Here is a 27,586-nt window from a genome sequence, read left to right as displayed (position 1 = left end):
AAATCTTAACATTGCAACACATGCCAATACGGCCGGGTTAACTTATAAAGTGCAATTTTAAATTTCCCGCTAAACATCCGGTTGAAAACGTCTATGTATGATGACGTATGCGCGTGACGTCAATGGTTAAAACGGAAGTATTGGGACACATTGTATCACAATACAAACAGCTCTGTTTTCATCGCAAAATTCCACAGTATTCTGGACATCTGTGTTGGTGAATCTTTTGCAATTTGTTTAATGAACAATGAAGACTGCAAAGAAGAAAGCTGTAGGTGGGATCGGTGTATTAGCGGCTGGCTGCAGCAACACAACCAGGAGGACTTTGAGTTGGATAGCAGACGCGCTATCCGACGCTAGCTGCCGACCGCATCGATGATCGGGTGAAGTCCTTCGTCGCGCCGTCGATCGCTGGAACGCAGGTGAGCACGGGTGTTGATGAGCAGATGAGGGCTGGCGTAGGTGGAGCGCTAATGTTTTTGTCATAGCTCTGACGAGGTCCTGTAGCTAAGTTAGCTTCAATGGCGTCGTTAGCAACAGCATTGCTAGGCTTCGACAGGCGGCACAGCATTAACCAAGTAGTTACAGGTCCAGTGTTTGGTTCGGTGTCTCCTGATAGTAGTATTGTTGATCTGCTGTCTATCCTTCCAGTCAGGGGCTTAATTATTTTGTTTCTATCTGCATTTAAGCACGATGCTATCACGTTAGCTCCGTAGCTAAAGTGCTTCACCGATGTATTGTCGTGGAGATAAAAGTCACTGTGAATGTCCATTTCGCGTTCTCGACTCTCATTTTCAAGAGGATATAGTATCCGAGGTGGTTTAAAACACAAATCCGTGATCCACAATAGAAAAAGGAGAAAGTGTGGAATCCAATGAGTCCTTTTACCTAAGTTACGGTCAGAGCGAAAAAAGATGCGTCCTGCACTGCACTCTAGTCCTTCACTGTTTCGTTCCTCATCCACAAATCTTTCATCCTGGCTCAAATTAATGGGGTAATCGTCGCTTTCTCGGTCCGAATCGCTCTCGCTGCTGGTGTAAACAATGGGGAAATGTGAGGAGCCCTTCAACCTGCGACGTCACGCTACTTCCGGTACAGGCAAGGCTTTTTTTATCAGCGACCAAAAGTTGTGAACTTTATCGTCGATGTTCTCTACTAAATCCTCCCAGCAAAAATATGGCAATATTGCGAAATGATCAAGTATGACACATAGAATGGATCTGCTATCCCTGTTTAAATAAAAAAAAAATCATTTCAGTAGGCCTTTAAAAGGAAAGCCATGTAAAACAGTGGTAAAAATGCCCCTTTGCCAACTTTTTTGCAATTTGTTGCTGCCATTAAATTTTAAGTTAATGATTATTTGCCAAAGAAAAAATATTTTCTCAGTTTTAACATTAAGTATCTTGTCTTTTCAGTCTATTCAATTGAATATAAGTTGAAAAGGATTTGCAAATCATTGTATTCTGTTTTTTTTTACCATTTACACAACGTGCCAACTTCACTGGTTTTGGGTTTTGTAATTATAGCCCTCAAAACATAGATTAACACCCATTTAGTCACCTTCCCTATCATTTCAACCAATATAGTTGCCTTGAGTGTGTTTTTCAACCACTGTGCCGCGGCACACTAGTGTACCGTGAGATACCGTCTGGTGTGCCGTGGGAGTTTATATAATTTCACCATTTGGGTTAAAAATATTTTTTGCAAACCAGTACATATAGTCTGCAAATGATGTGTTATTGTTGAGTGTCGGTGCTGTCTAGAGCTCGGCAAAGTAACCGTGTAATACTCAGCCGGTAGCTAATTGCTTTGTAGATGTTGTAAACAGCGGGAGGCAGGGTGCAGGTAAAAAAGTGTCAAATGCTTAAACCAAAAATAAACAAAAGGTGAGTGCCCCTAAGAAAAGGCATTGAAGCTTAGGGAAGGCTATGCAGAACGAAACTAAAACTGAACTGGCTAAAAAGTAAACAAAAACAGAATGCTGGACGACAGCAAAGACTTACTAGGGAGCAAGGATGGCGTCCACAATGTACATATGAACATGACATGACAATCAACAATGTCCCCACAAAAAAGGATAAAAACAACTTAAATATTGTTAATTGCTAAAACAAAGTGGATGCGGGGAATATCGCTCAAAGGAAGACATGAAACTGCTACAGGAAAATACCAAAAAAAGAGAAAAAGCCGCCAAAATAGGAGCACAAGACAAGTTCACATTTAGTGAATATCTTTATCTGTCACTACAACAAGATAATAGAACATACCTACAAGACATCATTTAGACCAAAATATGGTGAATATTTATTTATTTAAAGCGCGATGTGGCAAGGTACGACTGTATTTATTTAATATTGCCTCTGCTGTTTGTTTGCAATCCAAGCGAGTGGGGTGGATCTCTGAAGATTAACTTGAGTAATCACTGTAAAACACAGGTGTACACGTTGAAAGACTATACCACAATGTTGCAACACTGAAAGAAAGTCTCACAAATTCCTCTGTCAGCTGAATTATTAATGTTGTGGTACGATTACATTTGATTTGCGGACAATCTGTTCAAAGAAAAGACAGAACATTTTTGATTAGCTTTCAATCACTGTTCAAAAGCTCTGTTCTCCAAAACCAGTGAAGTTGGCACATCGTGTAATTCGTAAATAAAAACAGAATACAATGATTTGCAAATCCTTTTCAACTTATATTCAATCAAATAGACTGCAAATACAATATATTTAATGTTCGAACTGAGACACTAAATTTGTTTTTGCAAATAATCATCAACTTAGAATTTAATGCAAAAAAGTTGGCACAGGGGCATTTTTACCACTGTGTTACATGGCCTTTCCTTTTAACAACACTCAGTAAACATTTGGGAACTTAGGAGACCAATTTTTGAAGCTTTTCAGGCGGAATTCTTTCCCATTCTTGCTTGATGTACAGCTTAAGTTGTTCAACAGTCCGGGGGTCTCCGTTGTGGTATTTGACGCTTCATAATGTGCCACACATTTTCAATGGGAGACAGGTCTGGACTACAGGCAAGCCAGTCTAGTACCAGCACTCTGTTACTATGAAGCCACACTGTTGTAACACGTGGCTTGGCATTGTCTTGCTAAAATAAGCAGGGGCGTCCATGGTAACGTTGCTTGGATGGCAACATATGTTGCTCCAAAACCTGTATGTACCTTTCAGTATTAATGGTGCTTTCACAGATGTGTAAATTACCCATGTCTTGGGCACTAATATACCCCTTTTGAACTTTGCGCCTACAACAATCCATATGGTACTTGTCCTCTTTGTTCCGGAGGACACGACGTCCACAGTTTCCAAAAACAATTTGATATGTGGACTCGTCAGACCACAGAACACTTTTACACTTTGCATCAGTCCATCTTAGATGAGCTCGGGCCCAGCAAAGGTTTGCATAGTAGAGTTTTAACTTGCGCTTACAGATGTAGCGACAAACTATAGTTACTGACAGTGTTTTTTTTAAGTGTTCCTGAGCCCATGTGGTGATATCCTTTACACACTGATGTCGGTTTTTGATGCAGTACCGCCTGAGGGATCGAAGGTCACGGGCATTCAGTGTTGGTTTTCAGCCTTGCTGCTTACGTGCAGTGATTTCTCTAGATTCTCTGAACCTTTTGATGATATTACAGACCGTAGATGGTGAAATCCCTAAATTCCTGGAGAAATGTTGTTCTTAAACAATTTGCTCACGCATTTGTTGACAAAGTGGTGACCCTCGCCCCATCCTTGTTTGTGAATGACTGAGCATTTCATGGAAGCTGCTTTTATACCCAATCATGGCACCCACCTGTTCCCAATTAGCCCGTCCACCTGTGGGATGTTCCAAATAAGTGTTTGATGAGCATTCCTCAACTTTCTCAGTCGTTTTTGCCACTTGTGCCAGCTTTTTTGAAACATGTTGCAGGAATCAAATTCCAAATGAGCTAATATTTGCAAAAAAAAACATGTGCGGTCCTCTCCAAGGTTTGTCATTGTCATTCTCATTGACATCCCACTGGGTTGAGTTTTTCTTTGCCCTTATGTGGGATCTGAACCGAGGATGTCGTTGTGGCTTGTGCAGCCCTTTGAGACACTTCTGATTTAGGGCTATATAAATAAACATTGATTGATTGATTGATTGATTTCTGCCTACATTTATTCAGTTAATGCCATTAATGCACCAAGTCCTTTTTCCAACTGTAGAAATTATTGTGCACTTCTGTACTGTTCTTTCTCCAGAAATGTGTAAGCCACCCACATTAGATCAATTCCGCATGCCATGCACACTCCCATTTAACATTTATTTAATTTTCTCGGTTTCTCCAATAATGTAATATGTTAGGGATTTTTTTTTTTTTTTTTTTACACAGCCTGACTGTAGCGTCTGCCAGTAAACCATTTATGTGTTATTATTCCAATTAAAGGGATGGGGGACTGTTGTTGTCTTGTTAATAGTTTCAATTTGTATGCAAATAGCCGGTGGTTTGTGTTTTTGTTTTTGCTCGAACAAAGAGAAACATGAGCCATAACAATCTAGAATATTTTGTGTGAATAATGTTGGTGAAGAGGCCAAAATGTGAGGACTCATTACTTTTCCCACAAACAAGCAAGCAGAAAGACTTTCTGCAATAACTTCTGCCTCTGTCTGTTTGCTAAATGTTTTGATATGTGCTTAACAATAAGACAGCTGCTAAATAAATAACTTATGCGTGTATATTTCGCCATTTGACCTGTAGAGTAAAGATACCGTAAGTAATTACCGTATTTTTCGGACAATAAGGCGCACTTCAAATCTTTTTTTCTTCTCTAAACTCAACAGTGCGCCTTATAACCCGGTGCGCCTAATGTACGGAATAATTCTGATTTTGCTTACTGACCTCGAAGCAATTTTATTTGGTACATGATGAAATGATAAGTGTGACCGGTAGATGGCAGTCACACATAAGAGATATGTGTAGACTCCAATGTGACTTAAGTACACCAACATGTTATATGTTCCATTGAAAATATATAACATTACACACGGCGCTCAAAAATCCATCAAAATATTTTAGTACGACTTTGGTAAGATATGAAGCCGCACCGCTTGATGGATTGTACTGTGCTTAAACATATGAGTATTATTATGGTGTGTGTATAAGGTAAGACATATTATCTGGCGTTTTGTTTCGCAATATTATGCAAAATTAACTTTACTTACCTTCTGGTACCTGCTGATCTGTATTTGGGATCTGCATGAATCCTGAAAAATTGCTCGCTTCCGCCTTTGTAGTCCGATAAGCATCTTATTTTTCTCTATCTTCTTGTTTTGGGACTTTCATCCTCAGCGGTTGCCATTTCTAATATAAAGTAGTGTAAAGTTCTTACTTATATCTGTCAGTAAACTCGCCATGAAAGCGCTAAAACATACCGGCGTAGTGAGTTTACATTATTCACCCAAGGAACTTTAGTTATTAGAGAGTTCCGGTCGGACAGTTTTTCACGGGACACATTTCCGGCCTTGTTGTTGCACTAGTGAGCCACGGATGAGGAGATGCTGCTCGGTTATTGATTTAAGTAATGTCTGAATGTCATTAAAACAGTTAGCTCCATCTTTTGACACTTTTTTCCACTCATGGAAGACATTGGATAGTTTAGTGAAGTTGTTGCATTGGCCCCGCTAGTGTTGGCTTTGGAATGTTCTGGCAAACTATTTGTTCTTTCAATTTTGACAGAAATAAAATACTGTCTGCTATTGCATATATTTGAAACCTTAATACTACTTCATTAAACAACAAGATACACACTATTTTTTGGTTATCAAAAATAAATACTTAAATATCCGTTTGTCCCTTAACTTAAGATTTCAAAGCAAGTTATCCATGAATTTGTTTGTTAAAAAAATACGATAATCAAACACAATTGTCTACACAAATTGTGTAACTAGGCTAGTATATGTTTATATTTATATATACAGTATTCACTGTTACAAGCGAAATTGTGAATAAAAATCGAATTTAGAGCAAGTTAACGTTGTAACAAAGTTTCCATAGGAAAGAAGGATCATTACCTTTGCCAGAAAGGAGCATACTGTTGGAGGCTGACAATATTTAAACTAGTTTCTTATTGTTTTTTATTACATCAATAGTACATCTAACTAAACAAAAGCAAAAACAACTATTTACTATTCATTTAAATATATATTTTTTTTCCCTCCAAGTGTCCAAAGATATATTCTGAGTTTGTAAAAATGTACAAAAACGTAGAAAAAAAAATAAAATAATGGATCAAGCCGTTCTAGTACTGTTCATTTATTGATACTTCTCTTGGTATGGGTCCAGACTTTTCACATAATTAAGAGAACTGAACCGGAGGGTTCATATGATAAAAGCAACACGGAAAGATAAGAAGGCCCAAGACCATTAAAGTATTTGAAAAACAGTAAAAAAACAACAACAATTTAAATCAATTCTGGAACACACAGGGAGCCAATGCAGTGATTTTAAAACCTCTGTAATATGGGCCAGCCTTTTAGTCCTCGTCAGCACAAAGGCGGATGAATTTTCAAATAATTGAAGTGGTCTTGTACTTTTTTTTTAAGAAGACCAGAAAGCAAGGCATTAATTGCAGTAGTTTCTGCAGCTGGTAAGAAAAGTATGCATTAGCGTGTCCGCCTTGCTCCAATAGAGAATGGGGCGGGCTCTGGCTATTATTTTTAAGATTATAAAACCCTATTGTGTGGAATAAGCCATCCATCCATCCATCCATCTTCTTCCGCTTATCCAAGGTCGGGTCGCGGGGGCAGCAGCCTAAGCAGGGAAGCCCAGACTTCCCTCTCCCCAGCCACTTCGTCCAGCTCCTCCCGGGGGATCCCGAGGTGTTCCCAGGCCAGCCGGGAGAGATAGTATTCCCAACGTGTCCTGGGTCTTCCCCGTGGCCTCCTACCGGTCGGACGTGCCCTAAACACCTCCCTAGGGAGGCGTTCGGGTGGCATCCTGACCAGATGCCCGAACCACCTCATCTGGCTCCTCTCGATGTGGAGGAGCAGCGGCTTTACTTTGAGCTCCTCCCGGATGACAGAGCTTCTCACCCTATCTCTAAGGGAGAGCCCCGCCACCCGGCGGAGGAAACTCATTCCGGCCGCTTGTACCCGTGATCTTGTCCTTTCGGTCATGACCCAAAGCTCATGACCATAGGTGAGGATGGGAACGTAGATCGACCGGTAAATCGAGAGCTTTGTCTTCCGGCTCAGCTCCTTCTTCACCACAACGGATCGATACAGCGTCCGCGATACTGAAGACACCTCACCGATCCGCCTGTCTATCTCACAATCCACTCTTCCCTCACTCGTGAAAAAGACTCAGAGGTACTTAAACTCCTCCACTTGGGGCAAGATCTCCTCCCCAACCCGGAGATGGCAATCCACCCTTTTCCGGGCGAGAACCACGGACTCGGACTTGGAGGTGCTGATTCCCATCCCAGTCGCTTCACACTCGGCTGCGAACCGATCCAGTGAGAGCTGAAGATCTTGGCCAGATGAAGCCATCAGGACCACATCATCTGCAAAAAGCAGAGACCTAATCCTGCAGCCACCAAACCAAATACCCTCAACGCCCTGACTGCGCCTAGAAATTCTGTCCATAAAGGTTATGAACAGAATCTGTGACAAAGGGCAGCCTTGGCGGAGTCCAACCCTCACTGGAAACGGGTCCGACTTACTGCCGGCAATGCGGACCAAGCTCTGACACTGATTATACAGGGAGCGGACCGCCACAATAAGACAGTCCGATACCCCATACTCTCTGAGCACTCCCCACAGGACGGTCGAATGCCTTCTCGAAGTCCACAAAACACATGTAGACTGGTTGGGCAAACTCCCATGCACCCTCAAGGACCCTGCCGAGAGTATAGAGCTGGTCCACAGTTCCACGACCAGGACGAAAACCACACTGTTCCTCCTGAATCCGAGGTTCGACTATCCGGCGTAGCCTCCTCTCCAGTACACCTGAATAGACCTTACCGAGAAGGCTGAGGAGTGTGATCCCACGATAGTTGGAATAAGCTCAGAGTCAAAAATTACACCCAAATTATTCACTTGCAAAAATGGATTAAAAGAAAGTGACTGTATTTTTGGTGAACGTTTCTCTCTCTGGGCATCAGGACCGATAATTAAAACCTCAGTATTGGCCTGGTTAAACTGGAGAACGTTTTTTGACATCCAAGCTGCAATATCTAAAACGCAGTTAAAAAGTGCTTCCGTTGGATGAGTTGTGTTTGATTGATTGAAACTTTTATTAGTAGATTGCACAGTACGGTACATATTACGTACAATTGACCACTAAATGGTAACACCCGAATAAGTTTTTCAACTTGTTTAAGTCGGGGTCCACGTTAATCAATTCATGGTTGTCTTCCTACCAGATGTTGCTAATGTCTTTACACTTCTTCCTAATATCCAAACCTGCATTCCTGTAGGATTCCAATTTCCTGGGGGCAAGGGAGCCACCACTCTCTGGAGCTCTTGTGATGGACATGTGCATTTTTGACCTTAGTAGAATAATCCTCTAAAGCAGGGGTCACCAACGCGGTGCCCGCGGGCACCAGGTAGCCCGTAAGGACCAGATGAGTAGCCCGCCGGCCTGTTCTAAAAATAGCTCAAATAGCAGCACTTACCAGTGAGCTGCATCTATTTTTTAAATTTTATTTATTTACTAGCAAGCTGGTCTCGCTTTGCCCGACATTTTTAATTCTAAGAGAGACAAAACTCAAATAGAATTTGAAAATCCAAGAAAATATTTTAAAGACTTGGTCTTCACTTGTTTAAATAAATTCATTCATTTTTTTACTTTGCTTCTTATAACTTTCAGAAAGACAATTTTAGAGAAAAAATACAACCTTAAAAATGATTTTAGGATTTTTAAACACATATACCTTTTTACCTTTTAAATTCCTTCCTCTTCTTTCCTGACAATTTAAATCAATGTTCAAGTAAAAAAAAAAAATTTATTGTAAAAAATAATAAATAGATTTTAATTTAATTCTTAATTTTAGCTTCTATTTTTCCGACGAAGAATATTCGTGAAATATTTCTTCAAATTTATTATGATTAAAATTCAAAAAAATTATTCTGGCAAATCCAGAAAATCTGTAGAATCAAATTTAAATCTTATTTCAAAGTCTTTTGAATTTTTTATTTTTTATTTTTGTTCTGGAAAATCTAGAAAAAACAGTCATTTGTCTTTGTTAGAAATATAGCTTGGTCCAATTTGCTATATACTCTAACAAAGTGTAGATTGGATTTTAACCTATTTAAAACATGTCATCAAAATTGTAAAATTAATCTTAATCAGGAAAAATTACTAATGATGTTCCATGAATAAATAAGTTTTTCTCTTCTTTTTTTCGGTTTAATTTTGAATTTTAAAGAGTAGAAATTGTAGACAAACTATGTTTCAAAATTTAATTGTCATTTTTTTCATGTTTTCTCCTCTTTTAAACCGTTCAATTAAGTGTAAATATCATTTATTATTAATAATAACAGTTAAAGGTAAATTGAGCAAATTGGCTAGTTCTGGCAATTTATTTAAGTGTGTATCAAACTGGTAGCCCTTCGCATTAATCACTACCCAAGAAGTAGCTCTTGCTTTCAAAAAGGTTGGTGACCCCTGCTCTAAAGGATTCTGTGACCAAATACAAACACATTCCAGCTCACAATCATATAAGAAAATGGTACATGGTAGGGTTGTACGGTATACCGGTATTAGTATAGTACCGCGATACTGATGAATCATTTTCGGTACTATACCGCCTCTGAAACATACCGGTCCCGAATCCCCCGCGCCCGCGTTGTCGTCACGCCGTGTTATTGCTGGTTTACGAGCAGACGAGCATGTTCGGCGGCACACAATCACGGAGTACTTACAAGCAGACAGTGTGTAGACAGAAAAGTGAGAACGGACTCATTTTGGCTGAAAAACTAACGATAAAGATGAAGTTATAACACTGAAACGCCCTCAGGAAGAGGTGCTTTAAAACATGGTTAGCCAGCTAGCGGCTAACGTCCATCCACCATCGGCAGTGTTGTAGCTACTTCTAAATCACTAATCCTCGCCTCCACGGTGACGAATAAAGTAAGTTCCTTACAAGTATCATCCATGCAGGACGAGGAATAGCTAAACATGCTTCACTACACACCGTAGATCACCGGCATCAAAATGGAAACAAACGCCATTGGTGGATCTACACCTGACATTCATTGTAATGATATCAAGTACAGGCATGTATCTACTTGACACTACTATGATTATGTCGATATTTTTGGCATCACAACATCTTCTTTCGTTTAAAAAAAAATTCATATTATGTTTATAAACTCAGGAAATATGTCCCTGGACACATAAGGACTTTGAATATGATCCTGTAACGACTTGATATCGAATTGATACCCAAATTTGTGGTATCATCCAAAACTAATGTAAAGTATCAAACAACAGAAGAATAAGTAATTATTACATTTTAACAAAAGTGTATATAGAACATGTTAAAACAGAAAATAAGCAAATATTAACAGTAAATGAACAAGTAGATTAATAATGAATTTCCTACCACTTGTCCTTAATAATATTGACACAAATAATACAATGATAAATGACACAATATGTTACTGCATATGTCAGCAGACTAATTAGGAGCCTTTGTTTGTTTACTTACTACTAAAAGACAAGTTGTCTTGTATTTTCACTATTCTATTTAAGGACTAAATTGCAATAACAAACATATGTTTAATGTACCCTGAGATTTAAAAAAAAAAATAAAGCCAATAATGTAATTTTTTTGCGGTCCCCTTTATTTAGAAAAGTACTGAAAAGTGTCTAAATAATTTTGGTACCAAAATATTGATATTGGGACAACAATAGTACATTGTATAATTCACCACATATTTTACAATCATGTATTTTAAGTGTGATCATCATGCCTGACCTATACTATGTTTGGCAGTAGAGTAAGATTAAGGCGTTTGCAAATGTGTTCAGTGTGCTCCTTAAACCAATAAGTGTTAAAAGGCTGCCATCCATAAGAAAACACGGGGGGACAACGATCCTCACACGATATTGATCAGGTCCCTTCTGGGTGTTCTTTGTCGTTGAAGTGTATTTCTGGTCTTGACATCCTCGTCCGGACTGAAGGATGCCAAAGGCTGTGTGGCTGAATCAAAAGAGACGTCGGAGATGCTTTGCTGAACCAAAAAGTTGCTTTATTACAAGCGAGCGTCATTTAAACAGGTCTGCAGCACCCGGAGGAATCTTAGTCAAACATGGAGGATTCCTAAGTCGAGAACCAAACCATCAGTTTATACATTCCTTCCTTCTCTGTCTGGGTGTGCGCTAAGTCATTGTCAGGTTCAAACACTGATGACATCTATTAATCAGACAAGAATCAAGGACTCATGCAGAGACAAGAGTTTAATTTAGCTCATGAGGAGACGCGTGTTTTGGGCTGTATTCTAGTTACAGATCCAAACTACGTTCTAAAAGTCCAGCCCGCGTGCTTCCTCTCTTTTTTTGGAAGGTCCCTGTTACATCACTGAAGCTGTCGCTGAGGGAAGGGGGTGATCTCGACAACTCCAGTTAGACACAATATATGATTATACCAAAATGCAAATGTGTTGACGCTGGTGATATCGCCTTGTCTCTGCCCTGTCTGCGTCACGGCGGTGTTCGACCTTGGCAGTCAGCAGGCCGAGTCTGGACACAACACTGATAGAGACGGCTGGCAATCTTTTGGATTGCCAGCTTTGCACAGATACAAAAATCTAACTTGAGCACAATAGCTAATAACTATAGCAACAGACTTTAAGCATACTAAAGTTGTGTGATAACTACACATAATTATTCTAACACAGATGCATAGCATAACGTGTAGACTTCACGTTTAAGGTAAACAGGGAATCTCTCCGCCAGAATAGCGCTATAACTCAGGCATTCCGAAGCCTGGTTTTATTGCTTCTTCTCGGGAGAGAACAAATTCCAGTCCACATGCGAATGTTTATCTAAGGCTTTCTCAACCATTATTCACTCCGATCTGATGGTTTGCATGCTCCAAGTTGGAAATAAACATTCACCATATGTTGAGCATAATATGAGTCAATTAATTCACTTCATTGTCTCTCAGTGACTACGGGTATGAGCGCCGAAGCGATGGGAACTGCAGACCCGCCTTCTGGTTCAATCCTTCTTCCCCCACCAAAAGCTGTCGCCATAGTCAAAACTATCTCAACAGCACAGGGTGAGTATTTAGCCTAACATTTTGACAAGTTGATGAGGTACTGCTGTCGTGTTTAGCATATTGGCACTATTTTTCCCTGCACATTCGTAATTCTTCTATTTATTTATGTCATTAATTATGTTTTAGCATGTACCTTAGTGTATTACAAACATCAGACAGAATTAATGGGGCGGCGTGGCGAAGTTGGTAGAGTGGCCGTGCCAGCAATCGGAGGGTTGCTGGTTACTGGGGTTCAATCCCCACCTTCTACCTTCCTAGTCACGTCCGTTGTGTCCTTGGGCAAGACACTTCACCCTTGCTCCTGATGGCTGCTGGTTAGCGCCATGCATGGCAGCTCCCGCCATCAGTGTGTGAATGTGTGTGTGAATGGGTGAATGTGGAAATACTGTCAAAGCGCTTTGAGTACCTTGAAGGTAGAAAAGCGCTATACAAGTATAACCCATGTATCATTTATTTATTTATAAAGGAAGTTGATGGTAGTTAGTGTAAGGTTCAAACACCGAACTATCTATTAAACAAGACAAGAAACAAGAAATCAAACAGAGACAGGATTCAATTTAGCTCATGAGGAGAGCGCGTCGACCCGCGCCCTCGTACAGTATCGCCCTACGCTCTGAGGAAAGGGTTCCACGCTTCCTCCTTTATTTGGGCATTCCCTGATTACTTAGCTGCAGCTGCTTCTAAGGGGAGGGGTCTCATTATACAGCAGCTGCACTGGGTCATAAACATCCATCCATCCATCCATCTTCTTCCGCTTATCCGAGGTCGGGTCGGGGGGAAGCAGCCTAAGCAGGGAAGCACAGACTTTCCTCTCCCCAGCCACTTCGTCCAGCTCTTCCCGGGGGATCCCGAGGCGTTCCCAGGCCAGCCGGGAGACATAGTCTTCCCAACCTGTCCTGGGTCTTCCCCGTGGCCTCCTACCGGTCGGACGTGCCCTAAACACCTCCCTAGGGAGGCGTTCGGGTGGCATCCTGACCAGATGCCCGAACCACCTCATCTGGCTCCTCTCGTTGTGGAGGAGCAGCGGCTTTACTTTGAGCTTCCCCCGGATGACAGAGCTTCTCACCCTATCTCTAAGGGAGAGCCCCGGCACCCGGCGGAGGAAACTCATTTCGGCCGCTTGTACCCGTGATCTTGTTCTTTCGGTCATAACCCAAAGCTCATGACCATAGGTGAGTATGGGGACGTAGATCGACCGGTAAATTGAGAGCTTTGCCTTCCGGCTCAGCTCCTTCTTCACCACAACGGATCGATACAGCGTCCGCATTACTGAAGACGCCGCACCGATCCGCCTGTCGATCTCACAATCTACTCTTCACTCACTTGTGAACAAGACTCCGAGGTATTTGAACTCCTCCACTTGGGGCAAGGTCTCCTCCCCAACCCGGAGATGGCACTCCACTCTTTTCCGGGCGAGAACCATGGACTCGGACTTGGAGGTGCTGATTCTCACGCCAGTCGCTTCACACTCGGCTGCGAACCGATCCAGCGAGAGCTGAAGATCCTGGCCAGATGAAGCCACCAGGACCACATCGTCTGCAAAAAGCAGAGACTTAATCTCGCAGCCACCGAACCGGATCCCCTCAACGCCTTGACTGCGCCTAGAAATTCTGTCACCGATTCTGTTCATAACTTTTATGGACAGAATTTCTAGGGTCATAAACAGTTCAAACAAAAAGGTGCTTGGAGCAGTGTCAGGTTTGCCCCCTCTCTGCTTGTAGATTTCGGGTCTTGATAAGGTCCTTCCTCTGGCTGTCCAAGATCTGAGGAACCGACACCTCTACGGCGCATTCCATCGCACAGGGTGGAGGTTTACAAGCTGTCTACCTTTTGCTTGATAAGATTAAAGACAGCTTTGTAAGCACCAGTGGATCGTAACCACAGTCCGCATGGCAAACCTGAACTCAAAGCAAACAAGTTGTGTGATAACTTATATACAATTATTCTGACACTTAGTGGTGGAGCTACTTATCACAGTTGCGCTCTGAAGCGATATTTCTAAGAAAATCATCCTCCGCTATCCACTTATTCTAACCACCTGCAGATTTATTAAAAGGAAAGGCCAACAACCGATCATCGACACACCGAAAGTTGAGCAGTAGCATATCAAAAACAGCTTTCATTTTCAACCGTTCTATTTTTTTAGGTATCGTAAAGTGGTGTTAAATAATTGCACCAATGGAGTGAAAGAACTGTACACAGCCAGAAAGCAACAATGCCCAAAGAAATCTCCCAAGGGACTTTTGCTGACCACCAAAGATGATAGACTGGCTGCCAACCTGGGAACTAATGTGACCTTCCTGGTTCATCTGGACGAGGTGAGAACAAGACCAACAATAAATTGTGTTCTTTTTACCCGTGGGCAGTAAAAAACTAATAATAAACACCTGATCATACAGTTTAATAGTTGCCATAGGTCAGAGGGGCCTCGATTACACTTGCCCCAAGGGGCAGTATTGTGTTATCATTAATTCGTCAACATTTTCTTATAACATCACCCTTTTTTGCTGTGTTTTATTTTTGGTATTTTGACAAAAAACACCCAAGTGTTATGCAATATCGGGTTTACATACAGTATTTGACTAGGAGGGCGAAGTTCTACTAAACCAGGGGTGTCAAACTCATTTTAGCTCAGGGGCCGCATGGAGGAAAATCTGTGCACACGCGGGCCGGACTATTAAAATCATGGCATGAAATCTAAAAAAATAAAGACAACTTCGGATTGTTTTATTTGTCTTACTTTGGCCAAAAATAGAACAAAGACATTCTGAAAATATTACAATAAAAAATATGGAAAAAAATTCCGGCACCGGTAAAGTTTAAATCCATGAAGGAAAGAAGAAAGTGAATGAATGTTTATAACTGAATACATTTACATATGCATAAAAATGTGTTTTCTTTTGTATTATTATTTTTTTTATGAATTAAGTAAGGTTTTTGACAACCTTTTTCCAAAACACAATATAGAATGTGAGATATAACAAGATAATGCATACATTTATCATTTGTTTTCAAAACGGTTACAAAAAAGTGGGACCCCAAAAATGTACTGTGGGACCGCATTTTTATGACTTAATGGGGTCCCTGGGACCCCATTTTGCAAAATTCTTAGCGCCAACACTGATGGAGTATTGGTGCGTGCAAAACAGCAGCAGGCGGCTGTGGCCTGCGGGCCGGTTCTAATACTAATCAAATATCATCCCGGGGGCCATAGATTATTCCTTTGCGAGCAGGATCTTGAAGTTGACACCCCTGTACTAAACGGAAAGTGTCTAAAAACTTTGTCATCTTAGCGCTACCGCTAGTCAAAAGCTTTATGGTTGTTGACTTGTATAGAGTATGGTTCCATATGTCGCCTTTTATGGTGTTGTTAATGCACACTATCTATTTTTCCAGAGTCACTGTATGTGCATACCAGCAATATTAACAAACTTATATCACCTGAACTGACGGTAAAACAGTGTTTACTTCGTTACAAAATAAACACTTCATCTTCTTCCATCCATCCATTTTTCTACCGCTTGTCCCTTTTGGGGTGGCGGGGGGTGCTGGAGCCTATCTCCGCATGCATTCGGGCGTAAGGTGGGGTACACCCTGGACAAGTCGCATTTTGGTTAAATGCATATTTTGTAGCGCTTTTGTCACTGCTAAAAGTGAATAAACGTACTTTTATTATTATTTCCCAATATTTCTGCACAATAACTAAGTTATGGTAACACTAGCGAGCAGTAGAGAATATGGAGTGTTTTTTGGTCCAGAACATATTTTTAGAGATGTCCAATAATGTATTTTTTGCCGATATCCGATATTCCGATATTGTCCAACTCTTAATTACCGATTCCGATATCAACCGACCGGTATATACAGTCATGGAATTAACACATTATTATGCCTAATTTTGTTGTGATGCCCCGCTGGATGCATTAAACAATGTAACAAGATTTTCCAAAATAAATCTACTCAAGTTATGGAAAAAAATGCCAACATGGCACTGCCATATTTATTATTGAAGTCACAAAGTGCATTATTTTTTTTAACATGCCTCAAAACAGCAGTTTGGAATTTGGGACATGCTCTCCCTGAGAGAGCATGAGGAGGTTGAGGTGGGCGGGGTAGGGGGCAGCGGGGGGTGTATATTGTAGCGTCCCGGAAGAGTTAGTGCTGCAAGGGGTTCTGGGTATTTGTTCTGTTGTGTTTATGTTGTGTTACGGTGCAGATGTTCTCCCGAAATGTGTTTGTCATTCTTGTTTGGTGTGGGTTCTGTCACAGTTCAATTAAATGTGGAACAGAGGAACCCAAGGATGCAGATGGATTTGTGAGTAAATAGTTCTTTACTTAACAAAAGAAGCGATCACAACAACGATACACAAATAGAATATAACAAAAAGCGACTGTGCGAAACAGAGAACACAAAAAGAGCACCGTGACAAAAAGAACAAAAGCTAATATACAAACTAACTAAACTTGGGTCGGAGTTGCAAGACGTGCAAACTATCAACGTACTTACCAAGCTGGATGGCACTGGAAATAGCCAAGATGTTACGTAGCAAAAATACAAGGAGCATAGGAGTCTTCATTCGATCAGAGTCAAGGAGTGGATTAGCCGAGTGCCATCGGGTGCTGCTTAAGTAGTGCTGGTGAGATTAAACACAGCTGTGCACGTCTTGCAGCTCCGCCCACAGGAAAACACAGGAACTCTGAGGAAGACAAAAAGTAAGAGCCAGGTCAACAAGGGAAAACTGAGCATACAAACCACAAGGTGGCAGCAGGCGGTGACAGGTTCACAGTGTGGCGCATATTTGTAACAGTGTTAAAGTTGTTTACACGGTAACCCTCAGTGTGACCTGTATGACTGTTGACCAAGTATGCTTTGCATTCACTTGTGTGTGTGAAAAGCCGTAGATATTATGTGATTGGGCCGGCACGCAAAGGCAGTGCCTCTAAGGTTTATTGGCGCTCTGTACTTCTCCCTACATCCGTGTACCACTCCGTACAGCGGCGTTTTAAAAAGTCATACATTTTACTTTTTGAAACCGATACCGATAATTTCCGATATTAAATTTTAAAGCATTTATCGGCCGATAATATCGACGGTCCGATATTATCTGATATCTCTACATATTTTTCTTTATTCATTATTGAAGTATTTCTTGCCACCTTATGTTGCATATCTTTTATGAGATTTTCAGTTCACTTTGTCATCTATTATTACACACATTATTTGGTTTATTTTACTCATGGATTGGATTGGGTGGTCGGTTGCCTTCATTTGCGGTTTGTGTGGCATCGCGAGGGTTTTGCTTCCTGTGCTGTGGGGTTTGTGTCCGTGGCCTGACGCGATGGCGTGTTTCTGAAGGTTTTGACCGGGGAGTTGAGTTTTTTAGTGGGGGGTAGTGTTGATGTCTCTTATTTGCATGTTGTACATTTGTTTCGGCTGACTGGCGCTGGCTGGTCTCCATAGTCCTGTTGGAGAGTGGTTGGCGTGTGGTTGGCGGTGGCGGTTTTTCAGTCGTTTTGATCTGATCGTCAAGGATATTGCAGCCGTTGTTTCTGCTGCCGTTTGTTTGCGCTGTGGGCGCCCGTGGTTGCTGAGTCCGGTGCAGGGGGGTGGCTGATATTGTGGTTTGTGCACGTGGTGGTTGTCGGGGCTGGCGGACTTGCCGGCTTTGTTGTCCTTTGTTGTCGTGTTGGTTGGCTTGTCGGGTGTCGGCCCGGGCCTGTCTTTGCGCTCTGCTGCCGTCCTTCACACCCCCACTGGGTATGAAGGGCGGTACGGCCAGACCTTTGGGAGGGGTGGAAGTGATCGGCTGGTTCTCGGTGAACAGTGGGTTCCGGGGCTGGATCGCTGCCCTGCTGGCCGAAGTATGGATTTGTTTGTTTATACATGTGTGTGCATGGCCGTAACTACCATTGAGGACACTGGGGTCATGTCCTCTGGATTTTTTTTTTTTAGGTGAATACATTGTTGAATGTTAAATATACAAACCCCGTTTCCATATGAGTTGGGACATTGTGTTAGATGTAAATATAAACGGAATACAATGATTTGAAAATCCTTTTCAACCCATATTCAGTTGAATGCACTACAAAGACAAGATATTTGATGTTCAAACTCATAAACTTTTTTTTTTTTTTTGCAAATAATAATTAACTTAGAATTTCATGGCTGCAACACGTGCCAAAGTATTTGGGAAAGGGCATGTTCACCACTGTGTTACATCACCTTTTCTTTTAACAACACTCAATAAACGATTGGGAACTGAGGAAACTAATTGTTGAAGCTTTGAAAGTGGAATTCTTACCCATTCTTGTTTTATGTAGAGCTTCAGTCGTTCAACAGTCCGGGGTCTCCGCTGTCGTATTTTACGCTTCATAATGCGCCACACATTTTCGATGGGAGACAGGTCTGGACTGCAGGCGGGCCAGGAAAGTACCCGCACTCTTTTTTTTACGAAGCCACGCTGTTGTAACACGTGCTGAATGTGGCTTGGCATTGTCTTGCTGAAATAAGCAGGGGCGTCCATGAAAAAGATGGCGCTTGGATGGCAGCATATGTTGTTCCAAAACCTGTATGTACCTTTCAGCATTAATGGTGCCTTCACAGATGTGTAAGTTACCCATGCCTTGGGCACTAATGCAGTTCGAACATCAAATATGTTGTCTTTGTAGCATATTCAACTGAATATGGGTTAAAAATGATTTGCAAATCATTGTATTCCGTTTATATCTCCATCTAACACCATTTCCCAACTCATACGGAAACGGGGTTTGTACTTTGCCTAGGACATCACGTGCGCTGTGCATCACCATGCGTAGATCATCCTCTCTCAATATACAATCTTTGGTCATGCACAGCCCATGCGACTCCAACAACATGACGCAAAAAAAGTCCACTTTTACTTTAAAAATCATCCGATCCGAAATGGGATGTCAACATAACGTGCCATGGAGACCAGCTGCTGGGTCTCTGCGATTGGAGAGACTGGAGGCTGTGGAGCAAGCGGTGAGCGTCGGGACGGACAAGCTCTTGGACGCATCCTCGCTCATCCATGCAGACTTGACACTGGCCGAGAGTTAGTGGGCGGCCGAGGGTGGAGTCGGCTCTCATGGTTGCTTTGTTGGGTCTGCTCCTGTCTCTGGTAATGCTCCCCACACCCCAGCAGACGATAGCGTTTTACATTTGTGACTGTGTGTAGAAGTGGCTGGTTGCATCTGCTCTGCTCTTTTAATGTAGCTATACTCATAGAACTCATAGCCATAGCACACGTTTATGTGTGCTATGGCTATGAGTTTTTTTTCCATTGGCCTCAGTCTGGACCCTCTCTCCAGGGGCCCAGTCGCCGACCGGCCTGGCTGCGTGGGGCTGGTGGTCCCTTTTTCCCTGGGCACCGCACCTACTGTTTTGGGAAGGGCTCTCTGGGTGGCTGGGGCCCAATTTTGGCTCCCGCACGCTCTGAGAGACAAATATATTGTACATGCTTTGGAGTATGAGGGTTTGTCCCTTGTGCATCCTTGTTAATATCATGGCTATAATGCATTTGATACTATTGAATACACCATGGTAAGAACATGAAACCAATGTTAAAACAAATCACAAGTAGCATAATCCAATCTTCACACAGCAGTGCCAGCTATGATCTCCCCCTACTTAAAATAATTTACAGCTCTATTTTGTACAATTTAAAAAAATAAAAATAAACGCCATGTCTAGTGTAGGTGTGGGAAATAAACCGTTTTTGTTTTAATTAAATGGAGAACGGGATGTTTTGTTTCTTTATTTTCCTTTGTCTTTTTTCTCTTCAGATAACAACGCAACAAAGCCAATGACAAATCAACATAACAATGATTATATTAACCGCATTATGACTATTTAAAATGTACGAAACATAAACTATATGTATTTACATATGTACATACATATATATATATATATATATATATATATATATATATATATATATATATATATATATATTTATATATGTATGTATCAGTGGCGTGCGGTGAGGTTGATGCACGAGGCACGACTGCATCATCACAGTCAGATTTACAAACATATGAACCTGCAGTGCAGGTGTACCTAATGTTGTGTCCCTGCGGTCGTTCGCGGCTCCTGCAGCGCGAGCATTGTTGTTTTTGCACTTTTTGGCTTCTTGTTAAGTGACTTTTTTGGGGTGGATTCGGTCTTGCACGTGGAGGGTTTGGGTGTGGGCTTTGGTTAGTGTTGTGTCGTTCGCGAACGAGTGAACTTTTGAGTGAACGTACTGAACCGAATCACTTCATGAACTGATTCGTTCCTTTCTCAGTTCAGTTGAGCTCCGCCGCGACCATGCCGGTATGAGTGGAACTGGCGCATTCTGTGACTCCCTGAACCCTCGACGTCGGCGAACGACGCAGCCAAAGAGAGGGCGGGGGGAGGGACTGAGCGAACGATTCGTTCACCGCGGATTAACGACATGAATCACTGAGTGAACGTCAACGCTCTCGCTCTCTGCTCTGCTTTCCCCAATGCCGCGAGTGATTCTCCCCCCCGTCGCGGGGATATGTTTCATGCCATTGGCATCCGTTCTCCATTCATTCTCCAAGCTAACGGCTAATGTTGACTCAAGCCACATGAAAACAAACACACGTCCCCATTATCTCAACACATAAGGTTAAAGAAAATCCGTGCAGGCTGAGCAGCAGCGACGCGAGGGGGAGGGGCGGAGGGTAACGTGTAGGGCAGGCTGTTTTGAGAAGAATTTTTTGAACGAATCAATTTAAGGAACTGATTCTAGTGATTCAGTACAGTCAAAAGAACTGCCGATCCCATCACTAGCTTTGGTTGGTGTGGCGCTCCCGTCGGGCGGTGCATTCTGCGGCGGAGGTGCTTGGCACCAGGAGGCGGGGTTATGAGACGAGCCTCCAGTTGTATGATTGCTCAGCACAATAAATACGTTACACACATACAGTTGTTGACAAAATACACTGTACATTATATACCTCAGCTAACTAAACTATGGAAATGTATAATATAATTCATATAGCAATACGGTCTCACTGCACAGCAGGCCAGCAGTTAGCCGAGTCATTGCGCACAATCCATGTTGAGGCACAAATCAGTGACGTGCCTCAACTGGCTGCTGATCACCGCACCGTCTCTTCTCAGTATTTGAACGGCAAATGTGAAAATAAAAATAAAAATAATCTAAAACTGGTGAAGTTTAATGGAAAATAACTTTAGTATAATTACTGGATACATATAACAATTTAATTTTTTTTTTTTCTTTTTACTCTTTTTTTTCTTTCCATGATGGCAGGTGAGGCCGTGCCTCCCCTGCCTCTAGTGACGGCACGCCACTGGTATGTATGTATGTATGTATGTATGTATGTATGTATGTATGTATATACGTATGTATATATATATACGTTTGTATATAACTATCAATTATCATATTAACCGCATTATGACTATTTAAAATGTACGAAAGATAAACTATATGTATATACATATATACATATGTACATACATATATATATATATATACACATGTATGCATGTATATATGCGTACATATTTATGTTTGTATGTATGTATGTATGTACATATGTATATATATATATATATATATATATATATATATATATATATATATATATATATATATATTCATGTAGACACATATATATATATATATATTCATGTACACACACATATATATATATATATATATATATATATATATATATATATATATATATATATATATATATATATATATATTCATGTACACACATATATATATATATATATATATATATATATATATATATATATATATATATATATATATATATATATATATATATATATATATATATGTACATACATACATACATATATACGTACGCATATATACATACATACCTGTGTATATATATATGTATGTACTTATGTATATATGTATATTATAAATGTATATGATGGATATAAATCAAATACTACTATATACTATATACAGTATGTAGTTTATATTATATACATGTATATAATATACATATATTATATGCATATATATTGTACACATATATTTATACACATATATAGTCCAACACACATATACATACGGTACCATTTACCGGTACCTGGGAATCGATACTGGTACTCAACGGTACCTGTTTTCGTAACTTTTGTGTGTTCATGTGGTAATACATTTCCATCTGTTTATTAATATAGTACTATAATGTGTACACATAAATATACACATTACGAGTTGTACGATATAGCTGTACTAAGAATTATTTTAAAATGACAATATACTGCCTCTTAAAAATACCAGTACTTTTTTTTTTTTTTTTACGGACATGACGGCGTGCCATTGTCACTTCGTGGCATTGCTACTTGTATGAGCAGAAGTGCATGTTGGGCAACGCTCACGCACAGAGTACTTACAAGCAGACACAGTGTGTAGACAGAAAAGGGAGAACGAACGCATTTTGGCTTAACATTTAAAGATAAAGTTGAAGTTATAACACTGAAGTGCCGCTCAGGAAGAAGTGCTTTAAGACATGGCTAGCTAGCTAGCGGCTAACGTCCATCAACAGTCAGCAGTGTTTTAGCTACTTCTAAATCACTAATCCTCGTCTCCATGGCGACAAATAAAGTACGTTTCTTACAAGTATCATCCCTGCAGGACGAGGAATAGCTAAACATGCTTCACTACACACCGTAGGAGGATACAGTAGCTCACTGGCGTCACCGCTAACAAATGCTAGCGCACCTAAATGTAAACAAATGTCATGGGTGGATCTACACAGACATCGACTGTAACGATACCAAGTACAAGACCAGTCGATAGTCAATACTACAATAATTACATGGATATTTTTTATCATCACAAAATCGTTTGTCATTTTTTATTGTTTATAAACTCAGGAAACACGTCCCTAGACACAGGAGAACTTTAACTTTATCACCAATGTATGACTATGTAGCTACTTGGTATTGGATTGATATCTAAATTTCTAGTATCACCCAAAACTAATGTAAAGTATCTAAACAGCGGAAAAGTGTTTATTAAGTGTTAACAGAAGTGTAGATAGAACATTTTAAAGCAGAAAGTAAGCACATATTAATAGCAAATAAACACACATACATATTTTATCCATTTTCTACCGCTTGTCCCTCATAATGTTGACAACATAATACTGCATACTTCAGCAGCCAATTTGGGAGCCTTTTTAACCGTTTTTTTTTTTAAGAGAAGTTGTCTAGTATGCTAACAATGTTATATAATGACACAATTATTATTTGATTGCCATAAGAAACCTATGTTTAATGTATCATAAGATTGTATATTAAAATACTGCCAATAATGAAATTTTTTCTGGTTTCCTTTATTTTTAAAAGTATTGAAATACATTCTGGTACCGGTATCGCAATTACAATATTGGTATCGACACGACCCTCACACACATGTAAATTGATATATATTTATTCGTATATATATGTATACATATACATATATATTAACATAATGCATGAAAACACATTTATTTTTGCCTTTTTTTGCCCTTTTTTACTAAATTCCCAGTTAAATAGATATACTGAAAATCTGTATGCCTTTCAATCGCACCTTAAAGATCAAGATAATTTATTCAAATCAGGTTTTGTGTGTAAATAAACAATATAATAATTTAATCATTTACAATATAAATTGTGTTTTTTTATGTAACAAAAGTGCAAGTAAAACTGTTAGACTGTAAGATACAAACAAGAGTGACTTTCGACTGAAAAAAATAAATAAAGACAGCTTTCCAGACGAGTGTTTGGACAAGCCTGTTCAAAGTTCAAAGAACAGCCAGAAATACACCTTCTCAAAGAAGGCTGATGGTCAACTGAGTCCATCCGGTCCATTTCCACAGTAAATAACATAAAGCAATAAATGTCAGTGATGATCTCATTGCAATGACACAAAATACATGCAGTTGGTTTAGCTTTAGTGTTAGCATTAGGTTCAGGTTGGGCTAACTGAACAAATAGCCTGTCCTGACCGTTCAGGGTTAGGGTTAGATTTATTCTGATGTTCTGTCGAATTTTTCTGCTTCCTCGAAAAAAGCTATTAGAATATCGAACATGTGGCCTGCGGGCCGGATACACCCGGGAATGGGTTTAACCCGGCCCGCAAGATGAGTTTGTTAAGTGTAAAAATGAGCTTCATTTTTAAAAGAAATAAACAGCTGTTCTCAATGTGCCCACGAGATGTTGCAATCGCAATTCTGTTAGGCAAGCAAATGGTTCATACTGGCACCGAGCAGGAAAGACGTACGAAGTAAAGCGGGGCTGCGGCTCCTCCCACTTGTCCCACTGTAAAACTTACTGTTTTAAGTCTTCGGCTTCTGTAACACTCAAATACTGAACAACAAGACAATATTATTATTAGAATTTGTGTAATGTCAGAAAAAAGCAAAATTGACAGTGCCATGAATAGTGTTGATCTTGCTAAGAATGTTACATCTTGGCTTTTTACACAAAGACAGTTACTCAGTGTATAGCTTATTTCCTGCCTATTTCCTGTGATCGGTTTGACCCCTATCTTGTACTCCTACTTGTGAGGGCTTTCTACCAGATGTTGCAGATGTCTTTACATTTTCTCCTAAAATCCAAACCTGCATTCCTGTAGGATTCCAATTTTCCGGGAGCAAGAGCCACCACTCTCTGGAGAGTTTATGATGGACATGTGCATTTTTGACCTTAGTAGAATGGTCCTCTAAAAGATTATGTGACCAAAAACAAGAGTATGTCCATTAAAATACTGTAGTTGGCTAGTGAGTGCCCAGTCAATTGTAACTTTGGGCCAGTCCTAATACACCACCTTGCCCTACTTTTTAGCCCTTGTTGTATATTTGTTGGTCGTGTGATGGGTGATGAGCCAAGAAGACGGCAACGAGGAATCGTCGAACAAAAAGCTTTATTTGTTATTTATTTATTTCTGTTATTAATATTCTGGTTCCTACATTATATATCAATATATAACAATACAGTCTGCAAGGGATACAGTCCGTAAGCACACATGATTGTGCGTGCTGCTGGTCCACTAATAGTACTAACCTTTAACAGTTAATTTTACTCATTTTCATTAATTACTAGTTTCTTTGTAACTGTTTTTATATTGTTTTACTTTCTTTTTTATTCAAGAAAATGTTTTTAATGTATTTATCTTATTATTATTATTTTTTTTAAAGGACCTTATCTTCACCATACCTGGTTGTCCAAATTAGGCATAATAATGTGTTAATTTCACGACTGTAGATATCGGTATCGGTTGGTATCGTTTGATATCGGCATCGGTAATTAAGAGTTAGACAATATCGGGATAACGGCAAAAAGCCATTATTGGACATCCCTAATGAAAACAATACAAGAGAATGTACTATTGTAGTTTTACGAAGTACTGTGAAGTAATAATATTGTACAGCATTTACATTTGAGAGTAGACTCTTTTGAGCTGCTTCTCTGTCAAACACACCATCAGCAGCTTTTCCATAAATACATTAATAAAGATTTGAAAAAATATTTTAACACCCGATAGGATGTTAAAATATGGATGAATTATTCAAACACTTTTGGCTGTATTTTTATAGTCTTCAAGGTAAATTGCACAACATTGCTGAGATGATGATTTTCCATCTGTATGATGTCATAGTTATAGCAACCAAATTGCCTTTTATGAGTATGCTATTTGTACATGAAATGAATCATGACTCAAGTATATCTACTGGGTTAGTGTATGTTTTGGTCAATGGGTGAACGTTATTTTCAATAATGAGAATTGAAAAATAAAAAAAACAATTGGTTTATTTGAATTTCATGAAAAAAAAAATCTAATAACAAAATATGTTCTGTGTGTGTTGAATAGCAATAACCAAATACATCAAGGTTTGATTTTATTATGTATTTCATATAAAAAAAACAAATATTACTTAGTAAGCAGATATGGAAAAATAGACCAAAAGAGATGTTTTTCCATATTTTGGAAGCGGAAGATTTAAAGACAAGACGGCACACTGGTTGGTGCGTGTACTTACCATTCATTCTATTTCGAATTCTTAAATGCAAATCAAAAAAACACATTTCGGTTGGACAACTATTTAATGACACTTTTTTAAAACGACAATAGGTCTCCTGCTGAACAAAGGTGTTACCGCTAAAAACATGCTAAACGCAAAGGAAAAGCTAAAATAGTGCTTCCGGTTCAATTTGTCATCACACAGATAAACACGCATTTTTGCATTTTGGATGAACGTACACTACATTGCCAAAAGTATTTGGCCACCTGCCTTCACTCACATATGAACTTGAAGTGCCATCCCATGGAATCGTCCAAAATGTTTTGGTATCCTGGAGCATTCAAAGTTCCTTTCACTGGAACTAAGGGGCCAAGCCCAACTCCTGAAAAACAACCCCACACCATAATTCCTCCTAAACAAAATTTCACACTCGGCACAAAGCAGTCTGAAATGTAGCGTTCTCCTGGCAACCTCCAAACCCAGACTTGTCCATCAGATTGCCAGATGGAAAAGCGTGATTCATCACTCCAGAGAACGCGTCTCCACCACTGCATTCGACGCTTTGCATTGGACTTGGTGATGTATGGCTAAGACGCAGCTGCTCGGCCATGGAAACCCATTCCATGAAGCTCTCTGCGTACTGTACGTGGGCTAATTGGAAGGTCAAATCAAATCAAATCAAATCAAGTTTATTTATAAAGCACATTTAAAATTGACCACAGGGGTAGCCAAAGTGCTGTATAATGGGCAGGTTAAAAGATAATACGAGAACCGAGCAAACACAACACAACACAAACAGCACACGATAAAAAATAAATAAATAAAATAAATAAAACATAAAAACAGGTTCACAGCAGGTGTATTATGGGGCGCCATTGCAGGATGGATATCACTCAGTGTTAAAAGCCATAGAATAAAAGTATGTTTTTAAGAGAGATTTAAAAGCAGGAAGAGAGGAGGCTTGTCTAACACTAAGAAGTAGGTCGTTCCAGAGCTTGGGAGCAGCAGCGGCGAAAGCTCTGTCACCTCTAAGCTTCAGCCTTGTGTCTGGGACCGTCAGTAGCAGCTGATCGGCTGATCTTAGGGATCGGGTGGGGCAGTAGGGCTGAAGGAGGTCGGAGAGATATGTTGGCGCGAGGTTGTTTAGACATTTAAAAACAAATAAAAAGGAGTTTAAAATTGATTCGGTAACGCACAGGGAGCCAGTGAAGGGACGCTAATATAGGAGTGATGTGCTCACGTCTGCGGGTCTGTGTTAGCAGACGAGCAG

At 40.2% G+C, this 27,586-nt stretch overlaps 1 protein-coding gene across 4 annotated transcripts in view; it reads left to right on the top strand.

Annotated features, from left to right (window-relative positions):
• The window catches only part of sorcs3a (sortilin related VPS10 domain containing receptor 3a), a 712,571-nt gene that overhangs the window by 617,412 nt on the left and 67,573 nt on the right, over positions 1-27,586 (top strand). For all 4 annotated transcript variants that reach the window (XM_062027155.1, XM_062027158.1, XM_062027156.1 and 1 more), the window contains exons 17-18: positions 12,154-12,267; positions 14,414-14,585. In XM_062027155.1, coding sequence (XP_061883139.1) covers positions 12,154-12,267; positions 14,414-14,585 — 286 coding nt within the window. The remainder of the gene's footprint in view (positions 1-12,153; positions 12,268-14,413; positions 14,586-27,586) is intronic.

The sequence above is a fragment of the Entelurus aequoreus genome, linkage group LG18 (genome assembly GCF_033978785.1).
Source record: "Entelurus aequoreus isolate RoL-2023_Sb linkage group LG18, RoL_Eaeq_v1.1, whole genome shotgun sequence".
NCBI classification, from domain to species: domain Eukaryota; kingdom Metazoa; phylum Chordata; class Actinopteri; order Syngnathiformes; family Syngnathidae; genus Entelurus; species Entelurus aequoreus.
Note: the sequence above shows the minus strand (reverse complement) of the source record. Positions and strands in the feature narration are given on the sequence as shown.